The sequence below is a fragment of the Anomaloglossus baeobatrachus genome, chromosome 11 (assembly GCF_048569485.1).
Source record: "Anomaloglossus baeobatrachus isolate aAnoBae1 chromosome 11, aAnoBae1.hap1, whole genome shotgun sequence".
Lineage (NCBI taxonomy): Eukaryota > Metazoa > Chordata > Amphibia > Anura > Aromobatidae > Anomaloglossus > Anomaloglossus baeobatrachus.
This window is the reverse complement of record NC_134363.1, coordinates 8,443,268-8,457,718: the sequence shown is the minus strand read 5'-3', so window position 1 is coordinate 8,457,718 and position 14,451 is coordinate 8,443,268. Positions and strand designations below refer to the sequence as shown.

At 54.1% G+C, this 14,451-nt stretch overlaps 1 protein-coding gene across 2 annotated transcripts in view; it reads right to left on the bottom strand.

Annotated features, from left to right (window-relative positions):
* Positions 1–1,792: 1,792 nt before the first annotated feature.
* The window catches only part of TMCO4 (transmembrane and coiled-coil domains 4), a 45,181-nt gene continuing 32,522 nt past the window's right edge, over positions 1,793–14,451 (bottom strand). For both annotated transcript variants that reach the window (XM_075329307.1, XM_075329308.1), the window contains 2 exons: positions 11,054–11,171; positions 1,793–3,127 (listed from right to left, as the gene is read on the bottom strand). In XM_075329307.1, the coding sequence (XP_075185422.1) occupies positions 2,726–3,127; positions 11,054–11,171 (520 nt within the window). In that variant the 3' untranslated portion in view covers positions 1,793–2,725. The remainder of the gene's footprint in view (positions 3,128–11,053; positions 11,172–14,451) is intronic.

Here is a 14,451-nt window from a genome sequence, read left to right as displayed (position 1 = left end):
GACCGCGTCCTGGGGCTCCGGCGATGACATTTTACAATTAAGGCTTTTGTGTCTGGTTACATGTAATAAATTCAGTGATATTTGAGGAGCGCGGATCACGGGGGAGGGGAAGGCGCCGTCCTCGCCACCGGCAACGATGGAACAAGCTCCGTGACATTAGATAAATGTCAGGTGAGTCATTAAAGGGTCAATCCAGGCAAAACCCCAAATCAGAAATTAAAGGGCTCCTCCACTGTTATGTAAATGAGTCTCTCACCAGATCTCTGCTGGCAGTCAGTGAATGCAGTGTCACCCTCACCGGATCATGTGATAATGGTGTCCCCCGTCTGTGTAACTCGTCTTCCACTGTCAGTTGTCACACGTAACCTGTCTACCAGCAGAGACGCTATGACGGACAACAGGAAGGGGTCTATGTCCCTCTACAGGAAGTGGGGGTGGGTCTTTGTCCCCTCTACAGGAAGTGGGGGCAGGTCTTTGTCCCCTCTACAGGAAGTGGGGGCGGGTCTTTGTCCCCTTTACAGGAAGTGGGGTTGGGTCTTTGTCCCCTCTACAGGAAGTGATGACCGGTCTTTGTCTCTCTACAGGAAGTGGGGGCGGGTCTTTGTCCCCTCTACAGGAAGTGACCGGTCTTTGTCCCTCTACAGGAAGTGGGGGTGGGTCTTTGTCCCCTCTACAGGAAGTGATGACCGGTCTTTGTCCCTCTACAGGAAGTGGGGGTGGGTCTTTGTCCCCTCTACAGGAAGTGATGACTGGTCTTTGTCCCTCTACAGGAAGTGGGGGCGGGTCTTTGTCCCCTCTACAGGAAGTGATGACTGGTCTTTGTCCCTCTACAGGAAATGGGGGCGGGTCTTTGTCCTTTCTACAGGAAGTGGGGTTGGGTCTTTGTCCCCTCTACAGGAAGTGATGACCGGTCTTTGTCCCTCTACAGGAAGTGGGGGTAGGTCTTTGTCCCCTCTACAGGAAGTGATGACTGGTCTTTGTCCCTCTACAGGAAGTGGGGGCGGGTCTTTGTCCCCTCTACAGGAAGTGATGACTGGTCTTTGTCCCTCTACAGGAAATGGGGGCGGGTCTTTGTCCTTTCTACAGGAAGTGGGGTTGGGTCTTTGTCCCCTCTACAGGAAGTGATGACCGGTCTTTGTCCCTCTACAGGAAGTGGGGGCGGGTCTTTGTCCCCTCTATAGGAAGTGATGACCGGTCTTTGTCCCCTCTACAGGAAGTGATGACTGGTCTTTGTCCCTCTACAGGAAGTGGGGGCGGGTCTTTGTCCTTTCTACAGGAAGTGGGGTCGGGTCTTTGTCCCCTCTACAGGAAGTGATGACCAGTCTTTGTCCCTCTACAGGAAGTGGGTTGCAGGTCTTTGTATCCTCTACAGGAAGTGATGACCGGTCTTTGTCCCTCTACAGGAAGTGGGGGTGGGTCTTTGTCTCTCTGCTAATGTGTGGAATGAGGGCAGGAAGAGCAGGGGTCTGTACAGTATTTGGGTGGTAGGACGGGTACAGTGTAATCCTGCCCTGTCCATCACTTCATACAGCTGAGGGTTTGTTACTTTGATATGGCCACAGCATTTCCTATTGTAAATAATCCATGGGGAAGATATAAAGTGTCCAGGAGAAGAATAGGAAGAGAGGGGCAGGAGGGGGATGGAGCTGCACGACTAGGCAGATTTCTGGGACATTCAGTATCTATAGAAAGGGTTTAATCAAAAAGAGGCGCAAAAAACGCACCTGTCCTCTATCTGGTGATGGCGGCCGTATGTGCGAGATAGAAGACTACACCCTGGACGGATTGTGGATGCGTTTTCTAAAAAGTTTAATGGAAGCAGGCGCTCACGTGTCACCACCAGGCGGTGTCAGCAGGCAGTCACGTGTCACCACCAGGCGGTGGCAGCAGGCGCTCATGTGTCACCACCAGGCGGTGGCAGCAGGCAGTCACGTATCACCACCAGGCGGTGGCAGCAGGCAGTCACGTATCACCACCAGGCGGTGGCAGCAGGCAGTCACGTATCACCACCAGGCGGTGGCAGCAGACGCTCACGTGTCACCATCAGGAGGTGGCAGCAGGCGCTCACGTGTCACCACCAGGCAGTGGCAGCAGTCACGTATCACCACCAGGCGGTGGCAGCAGGCGCTCATGTGTCACCACCAGGCGGTGGTAGCAGTCATGTGTCACCACCAGGCGGTGGCAGCAGGCGTTCATGTGTCACCACCAGGCGGTGGCAGCAGGCGCTCATGTGTCACCACCAGGCGGTGGTAGCAGTCATGTGTCACCACCAGGCGGTGGTAGCAGTCATGTGTCACCACCAGGCGGTGGCAGCAGGCGCTCATGTGTCACCACCAGGCGGTGGTAGCAGTCATGTGTCACCACCAGGCGGTGGCAGCAGGCGCTCATGTGTCACCACCAGGCGGTGGTAGCAGTCATGTGTCACCACCAGGCGGTGGCAGCAGGCGCTCATGTGTCACCACCAGGCGGTGGCAGCAGTCATGTGTCACCACCAGGCGGTGGCAGCAGTCAGTCACATGTCACCTCCAGGCGGTGGTAGCAGGCGCTCACGTGTCACCTCCAGGCGGTAGCAGCAGTCCCGTGTCACCACCAGGCGGTGGCGCTGTAACACTGATGCGTCTTCCCCTCCAGCTTCGTGTGTCTTTTTGACGCCAGCACCGGCTGCCGCTGTCCTCGGCCCTGTCCGGCGTGGCTCTCCGTCTATCACAGTCTGGAGCACATTGTATCACCCTACAGAACTGCTGCCGATACCAGAATTGTGTCCTGTCTCTTTAAGTGGGTGTGGAGCGTCGCCCTCGCTCTCTCCGCCGTTCCGCTCCTGCTCTTTTCTCGCCGTGTTGTTGTTGGTACAGTCCTTACAGAACGCTTCCTCCGCCTGCGCGGCCCCGCACCGGGCGCAGGGTGACTGCGGCGTCCCTGGCGTTGTGATTGGCTCCCAGTCCCATGGTGACGCCTCCTCGTCACTGCGCGTTTCTTCTGCTGCCTGCGTGCTCTGCGGCGGAGCCGAGGACCCCAGCACCGGCTGCAGAAGGGCCCCCTGCTCCTCCAGACGACACTCCTGGGTCTTAATGCCCACGGCCTTCAGTATCGTGTCCATCTGCTTCATGTAGTCCAGGTGCCCGTTCACCTACGCGGGAGACAGAAAGCCATTAATATACAGGGGCCCTTTAAATTAACTCTGTATATACACTCCGGTCAAAACTATACATTTAGCAATATCTGATCCCAGGAAAGCTGGGTGAGCACGGGTATATCAGGAGAAGTGTGACAACTGAGAACCGACACCGACGGCACCGGTCATTCAGGAGTCGGCAGCTCAGTGGTTACAGGGGGGGGGATCATTCAGGAGTCGGCAGCTCAGTGGTTACAGGGGATCATTCAGGAAGCAGCGGCTCAGTGGTTACAGGGGATCATTCAGGAAGCGGCAGCTCAGTGGTTACAGGGGATCATTCAGGAAGCGGCAGCTCAGTGGTTACAGGGGGGGGGATCATTCAGGAGTCGGCAGCTCAGTGGTTACAGGGGATCATTCAGGAAGCAGCGGCTCAGTGGTTACAGGGGATCATTCAGGAAGTGGCAGCTCAGTGGTTACAGGGGGGGGGATCATTCAGGAGTCGGCAGCTCAGTGGTTACAGGGGATCATTCAGGAAGCAGCGGCTCAGTGGTTACAGGGGATCATTCAGGAGTAGGCAGCTCAGTGGTTACAGGGGATCATTCAGGAAGCAGCGGCTTAGTGGTTACGGCGGATCACTGAGGAAGTCGCGGCTCAGTGGTTACGGGGGATTATTCAGGAAGCGGTGGCTCAGTGGTTACAGCGGGTCATTCAGGAATCAGCGGCTCAGTGGTTATGGGGGATCATTCAGGATGTGGCGGCTCAGTGGTTACAGGGGATCATTCAAGAAGTAGTGGCTTAATGGTTACAGTGAATCATTGAGGAAGTGGCAGCTCAGTGGTTACAGCGGGTCATTCAGGAATCAGCGGTTATGGGGGACCATTCAGGATGTGGCGGCTCAGTGGTTACGGAAGATCATTCAGCAAGCGGCGGCTCAGTGGTTACAGCGGATCATTCAGGAATCAGCGGCTCAGTGGTTATGGGAAATCATTCAGGAAGCAGCGGCTCAGTGGTTACGGGGGATTATTCAGGAAGCGGCGGCTCAATGGTTACAGCGGATCATTCAGGAATCAGCGGCTCAGTGGTTATGGGGGATCATTCAGGAAGCGGCGGCTCAGTGGTTACTGGGGATCATTCAGGACGCGGCGGCTCAGTGGTTACGGGGGATCATTCAGGAAGTGGCAGCTCAGTGGTTTCGGGGGATCATTCAGGAATCGGCAGCTCAGTGGTTACGGGGGATCATTCAGGAGTCGGCAGCTCAGTGGTTACGGGGGATCACTCAGGAATCGGCGGCTCAGTGGTTACGGGGGATCACTCAGGAATCGGCGGCTCAGTTGCTACGGGGGATCATTCAGGAGTCGGCAGCTCAGTGGTTACGGGGGATCATTCAGGAGTCGGCAGCTCAGTGGTTACGGAGGATCATTCAGGAGTCGGCAGCTCAGTGGTTACGGGGGATCATTCAGGAGTCGGCAGCTCCGTGGTTACGGGGGATCATTCAGGAGTCGGCAGCTCAGTGGTTACGGGGGATCACTCAGGAGTCGGCAGCTCAGTGGTTACGGGGGATCATTCAGGAGTCGGCAGCTCCGTGGTTACGGTGGATCATTCAGGAATCGGCAGCTCAGTGGTTACGGGGGATCATTCAGGAGTCAGCAGCTCAGTGGTTACGGGGGATCATTCAGGAGTCGGCAGCTCAGTGGTTACGGGGGATCATTCAGGAGTCGGCAGCTCAGTGGTTACGGGGGATCATTCAGGAGTCGGCAGCTCAGTGGTTACGGGGGATCATTCAGGAGTCGGCAGCTCAGTGGTTACGGAGGATCATTCAGGGGTCAGCAGCTCAGTGGTTACGGGGGATCATTCAGGAGTCGGCAGCTCAGTGGTTACGGGGGATCATTCAGGAGTCGGCAGCTCAGTGGTTACGGGGGATCATTCAGGAGTCGGCAGCTCAGTGGTTACGGGGGATCATTCAGGAGTCGGCAGCTCAGTGGTTACGGGGGATCATTCAGGAGTCGGCAGCTCAGTGGTTACGGGGGATCATTCAGGGGTCAGCAGCTCAGTGGTTACGGAGGATCATTCAGGAGTCGGCAGCTCAGTGGTTACGGGGGATCATTCAGGAATCGGCAGCTCCGTGGTTACGGTGGATCATTCAGGAGTCGGCAGCTCCGTGGTTACGGGGGATCATTCAGGAATCGGCAGCTCCGTGGTTACGGTGGATCATTTAGGAGTCGGCAGCTCCGTGGTTACGGGGGATCATTCAGGAGTCGGCGGCTCAGTGGTTACGGTGGATCATTCAGGAATCGGCAGCTCCGTGGTTACGGGGGATCATTCAGGAATCGGCAGCTCCGTGGTTACGGGGGATCATTCAGGAATCGGCAGCTCCGTGGTTACGGGGGATCATTCAGGAGTCGGCAGCTCAGTGGTTACGGGGGATCATTCAGGAGTCGGCAGCTCCGTGGTTACGGGGGATCATTCAGGAGTCGGCGGCTCAGTGGTTACGGTGGATCATTCAGGAATCGGCAGCTCCGTGGTTACGGGGGATCATTCAGGAATCGGCAGCTCCGTGGTTACGGTGGATCATTCAGGAATCGGCAGCTCAGTGGTTACGGGGGATTGCTTTCCAGCGCTGCTTAGCACAGCTCCGTGGTTACGGGGGATCATTCAGGAATCGGCAGCTCAGTGGTTACGGGGGATCATTCAGGAATCGGCGCTCAGTGGTTACGGTGGATTGCTTTCCAGCGCTGCTTAGCACAGCTCCGTGGTTACGGGGGATCATTCAGGAGTCGGCAGCTCAGTGGTTACGGGGGATCATTCAGGAGTCAGCAGCTCAGTGGTTACGGTGGATTGCTTTCCAGCGCTGCTTAGCACAGCTCCGCGGACGGCCCGGGAACACAAACCAGTCACGAGCGAAAAATCACTGAACCAGAAGGAAACAAAAGGGAGCGAGACGTGTGTGGCGGGCGATTATGGGGGGCGGCAGTGTACGGTGCAGCTACTCTCCGCCCGTCACCCCCCCTCCGAGGGGCTGTGAATAGGCCGGCGGGTCAGCGATAACCTGGGGGTGTAATTACTTTCCGCCAGGTGGGGGCGGAGCAATAATTATCTGCAGCGACCCGCCACAAAACACAGCGGAAAAATGTACAGAGGAAAAACACTAAAGGAAAGCATGGTGCATGCTGGGAGATGTAGTGCAGAGAGGGGGGACTGGGAGTTCTGCAGCGGGGGCAGAAGCGCCTGTATATATATATCCAGTGTTTACAGCTCTGCACACAAAGCTTTTATCACCTGCTGCGTGCGGAGCCCTCCCTGAGCCATCACCGGCCCCCGGGGGCCACGCTCCGGCCCTATATACCATCCATCAGCACCGCGCACAGACCACCGCACAACAGACATAGCAGCGGGGCCCAGGGAGGCGGCGGGGGGCTACATCACTAATTTATAGCTCCCGGGGTCCTCGTACCAGAGAGTCACAGAATATACATCATAGAGAAAAGTACAGAGGCCGATACCAGGGATAGACTGAGCGAGCGCCGAGCGGCCTGCAGAGCGAGCGTATATACCGAGCGTACCATATATACTATCTACAGCCCGAACACACCACCATGTACACATTATATCCTACACTACACTCCAGAGCTGCACTCACTATTCTGCTGCTGCAATCACTGTGTACATACATTACTGATCCTGAGTTACCTCCTGAATTATCCTCCAGAGCTGCACTCACTATTCTGCTGGTGCAGTCACTGTGTACATACATTACTGATCCTGAGTTACCTCCTGAATTATACTCCAGAGCTGCACTCACTATTCTGCTGGTGCAGTCACTGTGTACATACATTACATTACTGATCCTGAGTTACCTCCTGAATTATACTCCAGAGCTGCACTCACTATTCTGCTGGTGCAGTCACTGTGTACATACATTACTGATCCTGAGTTACCTCCTGTATTATGCTCCAGAGCTGCGCTCACTATTCTGCTGGTGCAGTCACTGTGTACATACATTACTGATCCTGAGTTACCTTCTGTATTATACTCCAGAGCTGCACTCACTATTCTGCTGGTGGAGACACAGTAAAATACTGATCTTGTGACTGCACCAGCAGAATAGTGAGTGCAGCTCTCGAGGATAATAAAGGATGTAACTCAGGATCAGCAATATAATGTATGTACACAGTGACTGCACCAGCAGAATAGTGAGTGCAGCTCTGGAGTATAATACAGGAGGTAACTCAGGATCAGTAATGTAATGTATGTACACAGTGACTGCACCAGCAGAATAGTGAGTGCAGCTCTGGGGTATAATACAGGATGCAACTCAGGATCAGTAATGTAATGTATGTACACAGTGACTGCATCAGCAGAATAGTGAGTGCAGCTCTGGAGTATAATACAGGAGGTAACTCAGGATCAGTAATGTAATGTATGTACACAGTGACTGTACCAGCAGAATAGTGAGTGCAGCTCTGGAGTATAATACAGGAGGTAACCCAGGATCAGTAATGTAATGTATGTACACAGTGACTGCACCAGTAGAATAGTGAGTGCAGCTCTGGGGTATAATACAGGAGGTAACTCAGGATCAGTAATGTAATGTATGTACACAGTGACTGCACCAGCAGAATAGTGAGTGCAGCTCTGGAGTATAATACAGGAGGTTTTGCTTAGTTATTTTCTACCCCTGTATATTTCGGTTTCAGTGGCTTTAGCGCTTTGCACCCTCTCTTAAAAGGGATAGCTAAAAAATATTATTCCCTGCTCGCTGCTTTCAGTCCAGAGCGTTCTTCTGCTGTAACCGCAGCTGTCAGTCTTACTCCACATTCGCGCTCTTGAGCATCAAATCCCAGAGAGACACCGCTGGCGCCCAGCGCAGATGTAGCAGAGCCGAGCGCAGATGCAGAGGAGCCGAGCGCAGATGTAGGGGAGCCGAGCGCAGATGTAGGGGAGCCGAGCGCAGATGTAGGGGAGCCGAGCGCAGATGTAGCGGAGCCGAGTGCAGATGTAGAGGAGCAGAGCACAGATGTAGCAGAGCCGAGCGCAGATGTAGAGGAGCCGAGCGCAGATGTAGAGGAGCCGAGCGCAGATGTAGAGGAGCCGAGCGCAGATGTAGAGGAGCCGAGCGCAGATGTAGCACGGCCGAGCGCAGATGTAGCACGGCCGAGCGCAGATGTAGCAGAGCCGAGCGCAGATGTAGAGGAGCAGAGCGCAGATGTAGAGGAGCAGAGCGCAGATGTAGAGGAGCCGAGCGCAGATGTAGAGGAGCCGAGCGCAGATGTAGAGGAGCCGAGCGCAGATGTAGCAGGGCCGAGCGCAGATGTAGCAGGGCCGAGCGCAGATGTAGCAGGGCCGAGCGCAGATGTAGCGGGGCCGAGCGCAGATGTAGCGGGGCCGAGCGCAGATGTAGCGGGGCCGAGCGCAGATGTAGCGGGGCCGAGCGCAGATGTAGCGGGGCCGAGTGCAGATGTAGGGGAGCCGAGCGCAGATGTAGGGGAGCCGAGCGCAGATGTAGAGGAGCAGAGCACAGATGTAGAGGAGCAGAGTGCAGATGTAGAGGGACCGAGTGCAGATGTAGCAGAGCCGAGGGCAGATGTAGAGGAGCAGAGCGCAGATGTAGAGGAGCCGAGTGCAGATGTAGAGGAGCCGAGCGCAGATGTAGAGGAGCCGAGCGCAGATGTAGAGGAGCCGAGCGCAGATGTAGAGGAGCCGAGTGCAGATGTAGAGGAGCAGAGCGCAGATGTAGAGGAGCAGAGCGCAGATGTAGAGGAGCCGAGCGCAGATGTAGCAGAGCCGAGTGCAGATGTAGAGTAGCAGAGCGCAGATGTAGAGGAGCCGAGTGCAGATGTAGAGGAGCAGAGCGCAGATGTAGAGGAGCCGAGTGCAGATGTAGCAGAGCCGAGTGCAGATGTAGCATAGCCGAGTGCAGATGTAGCATAGCCGAGCGCAGATGTAGAGGAGCCGAGTGCAGATGTAGAGGAGCCGAGCGCAGATGTAGAGGAGCCGAGTGCAGATGTAGCAGAGCCGAGTGCAGATGTAGCAGAGCCGAGTGCAGATGTAGCATAGCCGAGCGCAGATGTAGAGGAGCCGAGTGCAGATGTAGAGGAGCCGAGTGCAGATGTAGAGGAGCCGAGTGCAGATGTAGAGGAGCAGAGCGCAGATGTAGCAGAGCCGAGTGCAGATGTAGAGGAGCCGAGTGCAGATGTAGAGGAGCAGAGCGCAGATGTAGCAGAGCCGAGTGCAGATGTAGAGGAGCCGAGTGCAGATGTAGAGGAGCCGAGCGCAGATGTAGAGGAGCAGAGCGCAGATGTAGAGGAGCAGAGCGCAGATGTAAAGGAGCCGAGCGCAGATGTAGAGGAGCCGAGCGCAGATGTAGCAGAGCCGAGTGCAGATGTAGCATAGCCGAGTGCAGATGTAGCATAGCCGAGTGCAGATGTAGCATAGCCGAGTGCAGATGTAGCAGAGCCGAGTGCAGATGTAGAGGGGCCGAGTTTGTCGCGGTGCTGACGATGACACAAATACATTAAAGTTTCCTTCTGCAGATTGGATCATCAGGAGCGGCCCCGCGGGTTTTGGTGGCACCCAGCTTTCCCAGGAGCAGATTACACTTTACCACTTGACTCCAGCTCTTACGCCTCCCGGGGCTTTGTCTTCCCGCGGCAGCAGCGATGTGGCAGAGCGGATTGTGTTATCTCCGGGGATTAGGAGCGGAGAGAAGGGGCCGCTCTGCAGCCGCCGCGCTCGTCTCTCGCCTCTTGTGCTGGATTTATCAGGACCCTCCGCACATGAGAGCGGATTTACAAATAATTACATCTGACTGCGATTCCAGGAAAAGTGGCACAAAGTGGAGGAGGGGTGAGGAGCGGGAGAAGGGGGAGGAGGGGAGAGGAGCGGGAGAAGGGGGAGGAGGGGAGAGGAGCGGGAGAGGAGGGGAGAGGAGCGGGAGAAGCGGGAGAGGAGGGGAGAGAAGCGGGAGAAGGGGGAGGAGGGGAGAGGAGTGGGAGAAGCGGGAGGAGGGGGAGAAGAGGGAGGAGGGGAGAGGAGAGGGAGAAGCGGGAGGAGGGGAGAGGAGTGGGAGAAGCGGGAGGAGGGGGAGGAGGGGAGAGGAGCGGGAGAAGGGGGAGGAGGGGAGAGGAGCGGGAGAAGGGGGAGGAGGGGAGAGGAGCGGGAGAGGAGGGGAGAGGAGCGGGAGAAGCGGGAGAGGAGGGGAGAGAAGCGGGAGAAGGGGGAGGAGGGGAGAGGAGTGGGAGAAGCGGGAGGAGGGGGAGAAGAGGGAGGAGGGGAGAGGAGAGGGAGAAGCGGGAGGAGGGGGAGAAAAGGGAGGAGGGGAGAGGAGCGGGAGAAGCGGGAGGAGGGGAGAGGAGTGGGAGAAGCGGGAGGAGGGGGAGAAGAGGGAGGAGGGGAGAGGAGCGGGAGAAGAGGGAGAGGAGCGGGAGAAGAGGGAGAAGGGGAGAGGAGCAGGAGAAGCAGGAGGAGGGGAGAGGAGCGGGAGAAGCGGGAGGAGGGGGAGAAGAGGGAGAAGGGGAGAGGAGCAGGAGAAGCAGGAGGAGGGGAGAGGAGCGGGAGGAGGGGTGAGGAGCGGAGAGGAGAGAGAGAAGCGGGAGAAGGGGAAGGAGGGGTGAGGGGTGGGAGGAGGGGAGAGGAGCAGGAGGAGGGGAGATGAGCGGGAGAAGGGGGAGGAGGGGGAGAAGCGGGAGGAGGGGGAGAAGCAGGAGGAGGGGGAGAAGCGGGAGGAGCGGGAGAAGCGGCGCCTGCTCTTGTATCTGATCCCCGGGGAGGCGGATTACGGCACTATCCTGTCAGTGATGTGCGGGTGCATCACAAACAGACTGGCGGATTAGCGCCCCTCTGTATTATAGCGCACACCGGCCCCCGCTGACTTCTTACAGGAGACCCCGTACTGTGCCGCCTGGGGAGCTATGCCCAGGATCATATCCACAGTGCGGCACTTACCACAGAAGACAGGTCCACGTTAACCATTCTGCGGTCATCCAGGTCCACGGGCTGCAATCCGGCCACGCTGAGCTTCACCGAAGAGCTGCGGTACACGAAGCTGAGCAGCCAGTCTCCTCTGCCACAAGAAGAACACAGAAGACTAAACATGTACCTACAATCCAGCCACCACTAGGGGGAGCTCACTACATACAGTGCCTACAAGTAGTCTTCAACCCCCTGCAGATTTAGCAGGTTTACACATTCAGAATAACTTGGCATTGTGACATTTGGACTGTAGATCAGCCTGGAAGTGTGAAATGCAGCAAAAAGAATGTTATTTATTTTTTTATATTTTTTTTAAATTGAGAAAAGTTTATTCAGAGGTCATTTATTATTCAACCCCTCAAACCACCAGAATTCTGTTTGGTTCCCCTAAAGTATTAAGAAGTATTTCAGGCACAAAGAACAATGAGCTTCACATGTTTGGATTAATTATCTCTTTTTCCAGCCTTTTCTGACTAATTAAGACCCTCCCCAAACTTGTGAACAGCACTCATACTTGGTCAACATGGGAAAGACAAAGGAGCATTCCAAGGCCATCAGAGACAAGATTGTGGAGGGTCACCAGGCTGGCAAGGGGTACAAAACCCTTTCCAAGGAGTTGGGCCTACCTGTCTCCACTGTTGGGAGCATCATCCGGAAGTGGAAGGCTTATGGAACTACTGTTAGGCTTCCACGTCCTGGACAGCCTTTGAAAGTTTCCACCCGTGCCGAGGCCAGGCTTGTCCGAAGAGTCAAGGCTAACCCAAGGACAACAAGGAAGGAGCTCCGGGAAGGTCTCATGGCAGTGGGGACATTGGTTTCAGTCAATACCATAAGTAACGTACTCCACCGCAATGGTCTCCATTCCAGACGAGCCCGTAAGGTGCCTTTACTTTCAAAGCGTCATGTCAAGGCTCGTCTACAGTTTGCTCATGATCACTTGGAGGACTCTGAGACAGACTGGTTCAAGGTTCTCTGGTCTGATGAGACCAAGATCGAGATCTTTGGTGCCAACCACACACGTGACGTTTGGAGACTGGATGGCACTGCATACGACCCCAAGAATACCATCCCTACAGTCAAGCATGGTGGTGGCAGCATCATGCTGTGGGGCTGTTTCTCAGCCAAGGGGCCTGGCCATCTGGTCCGCATCCATGGGAAGATGGATAGCACGGCCTACCTGGAGATTTTGGCCAAGAACCTCCGCTCCTCCATCAAGGATCTTAAGATGGGTCGTCATTTCATCTTCCAGCAAGACAACGACCCAAAGCACACAGCCAAGAAAACCAAGGCCTGGTTCAAGAGGGAAACAATCAAGGTGTTGCAGTGGCCTAGTCAGTCTCCTGACCTTAACCCAATTGAAAACTTGTGGAAGGAGCTCAAGATTAAAGTCCACATGAGACACCCAAAAAACCTAGATAACTTGGAGAAGATCTGCATGGAGGAGTGGGCCAAGATAACTCCAGAGACCTGTGCCGGCCTGATCAGGTCTTATAAAAGACGATTATTAGCTGTAATTGCAAACAAGGGTTATTCCACAAAATATTAAACCTAGGGGTTGAATAATAATTGACCCACACTTTTATGTTGAAAATTTATTAAAATTTAACTGAGCAACAAAACTTGTTGGTTTGTAAGATTTATGCATCTGTTACTAAATCCTGCTCTTGTTTGAAGTTTGCAGGCTCTAACTTATTTGCATCTTATCAAACCTGCTAAATCTGCAGGGGGTTGAAGACTACTTGTAGGCACTGTACAGATTTATACAGTCACCACTAGGGGGAGCTCACTACATACAGATTTATACATCCACCACTAGAGGGAGCTCACTGCATACAGATTTATACAGTCACCACTAGGGGGAGCTCGCTACATACAGATTTATACAGCCACCACTAGAGGGAGTGCACTACATACAGATTTATACAGTCACCACTAGGGGGAGCGCACTACAAACAGATTTATACAGTCACCACTAGGGGGAGCTCGCTACATACAGATTTATACAGCCACCACTAGAGGGAGCTCACTGCATACAGATTTATACAGTCACCACTAGGGGGAGCTCGCTACATACAGATTTATACAGCCACCACTAGAGGGAGCGCACTACATACAGATTTATACAGTCACCACTAGGGGGAGCTCGCTACATACAGAGTTATACAGCCACCACTAGGGGGAGCTCACTACATACAGATTTATACAGTCACCACTAGGGGGAGCTCGCTACATACAGAGTTATACAGCCACCACTAGGGGGAGCTCACTACATACAGATTTATACAGCCACCACTAGAGGGAGCTCACTACATACAGATTTATACAGCCACCACTAGGGGGAGCTCACTACATACAGATTTATACAGCCACCACTAGAGGGAGCTCACTACATACAGATTTATACAGCCACCACTAGGAGGAGCTCACTACATACAGAGTTATACAGCCACCACTAGAGGGAGCTCACTACATACAGATTTATACAGCCACCACTAGAGGGAGCTCACTACATACAGATTTATACAGCCACCACTAGAGGGAGCTCACTACATACAGATTTATACAGCCACCACTAGAGGGAGCTCACTACATACAGATTTATACAGCCACCACTAGAGGGAGCTCACTACATACAGATTTATACAGTCACCACTAGAGGGAGCTCACTACATACAGATTTATACAGCCATCACTAGAGGGAGCTCACTACATACAGATTTATACAGTCACCATTAGAGGGAGCTCACTACATACAGATTTATACAGCCACCACTAGAGGGAGATCACTACATACAGATTTATACAGCCACCACTAGAGGGAGCTCACTACATACAGATTTATACAGCCACCACTAGAGGGAGCTCACTACATACAGATTTATACAGTCACCACTAGGGGGAACTCACTACATACAGATGTATGCAACCACCACTAGGGGGAGCTCACTACATACAGATTTATACAGACACCACTAGGGGGAACTCACTACATACAGATTTATACAGTTACCACTAGAGGGAGCTCACTACATACAGATTTATACAGCCACCACTAGAGGAAGCTCACTACATACAGATTTATACAGCCACCACTAGGGGGAGCTCACTACATACAGATTTATACAGCCACCACTGGAGGGAGCTCACTACATACAGATTATACAGTCACCACTAGAGGGAGCTCACTACATACAGATTTATACAGTCACCACTAGGGGGAGCTCACTACATACAGATTTATACAGCCATCACTAGAGGGAGCTCACTACATACAGATTTATACAGCCACCACTAGAGGGAGCTCACTACATACAGATATATACAGCCACCACTAGGGGGAGCTCACTACATACAGATTTATACAGCCACCA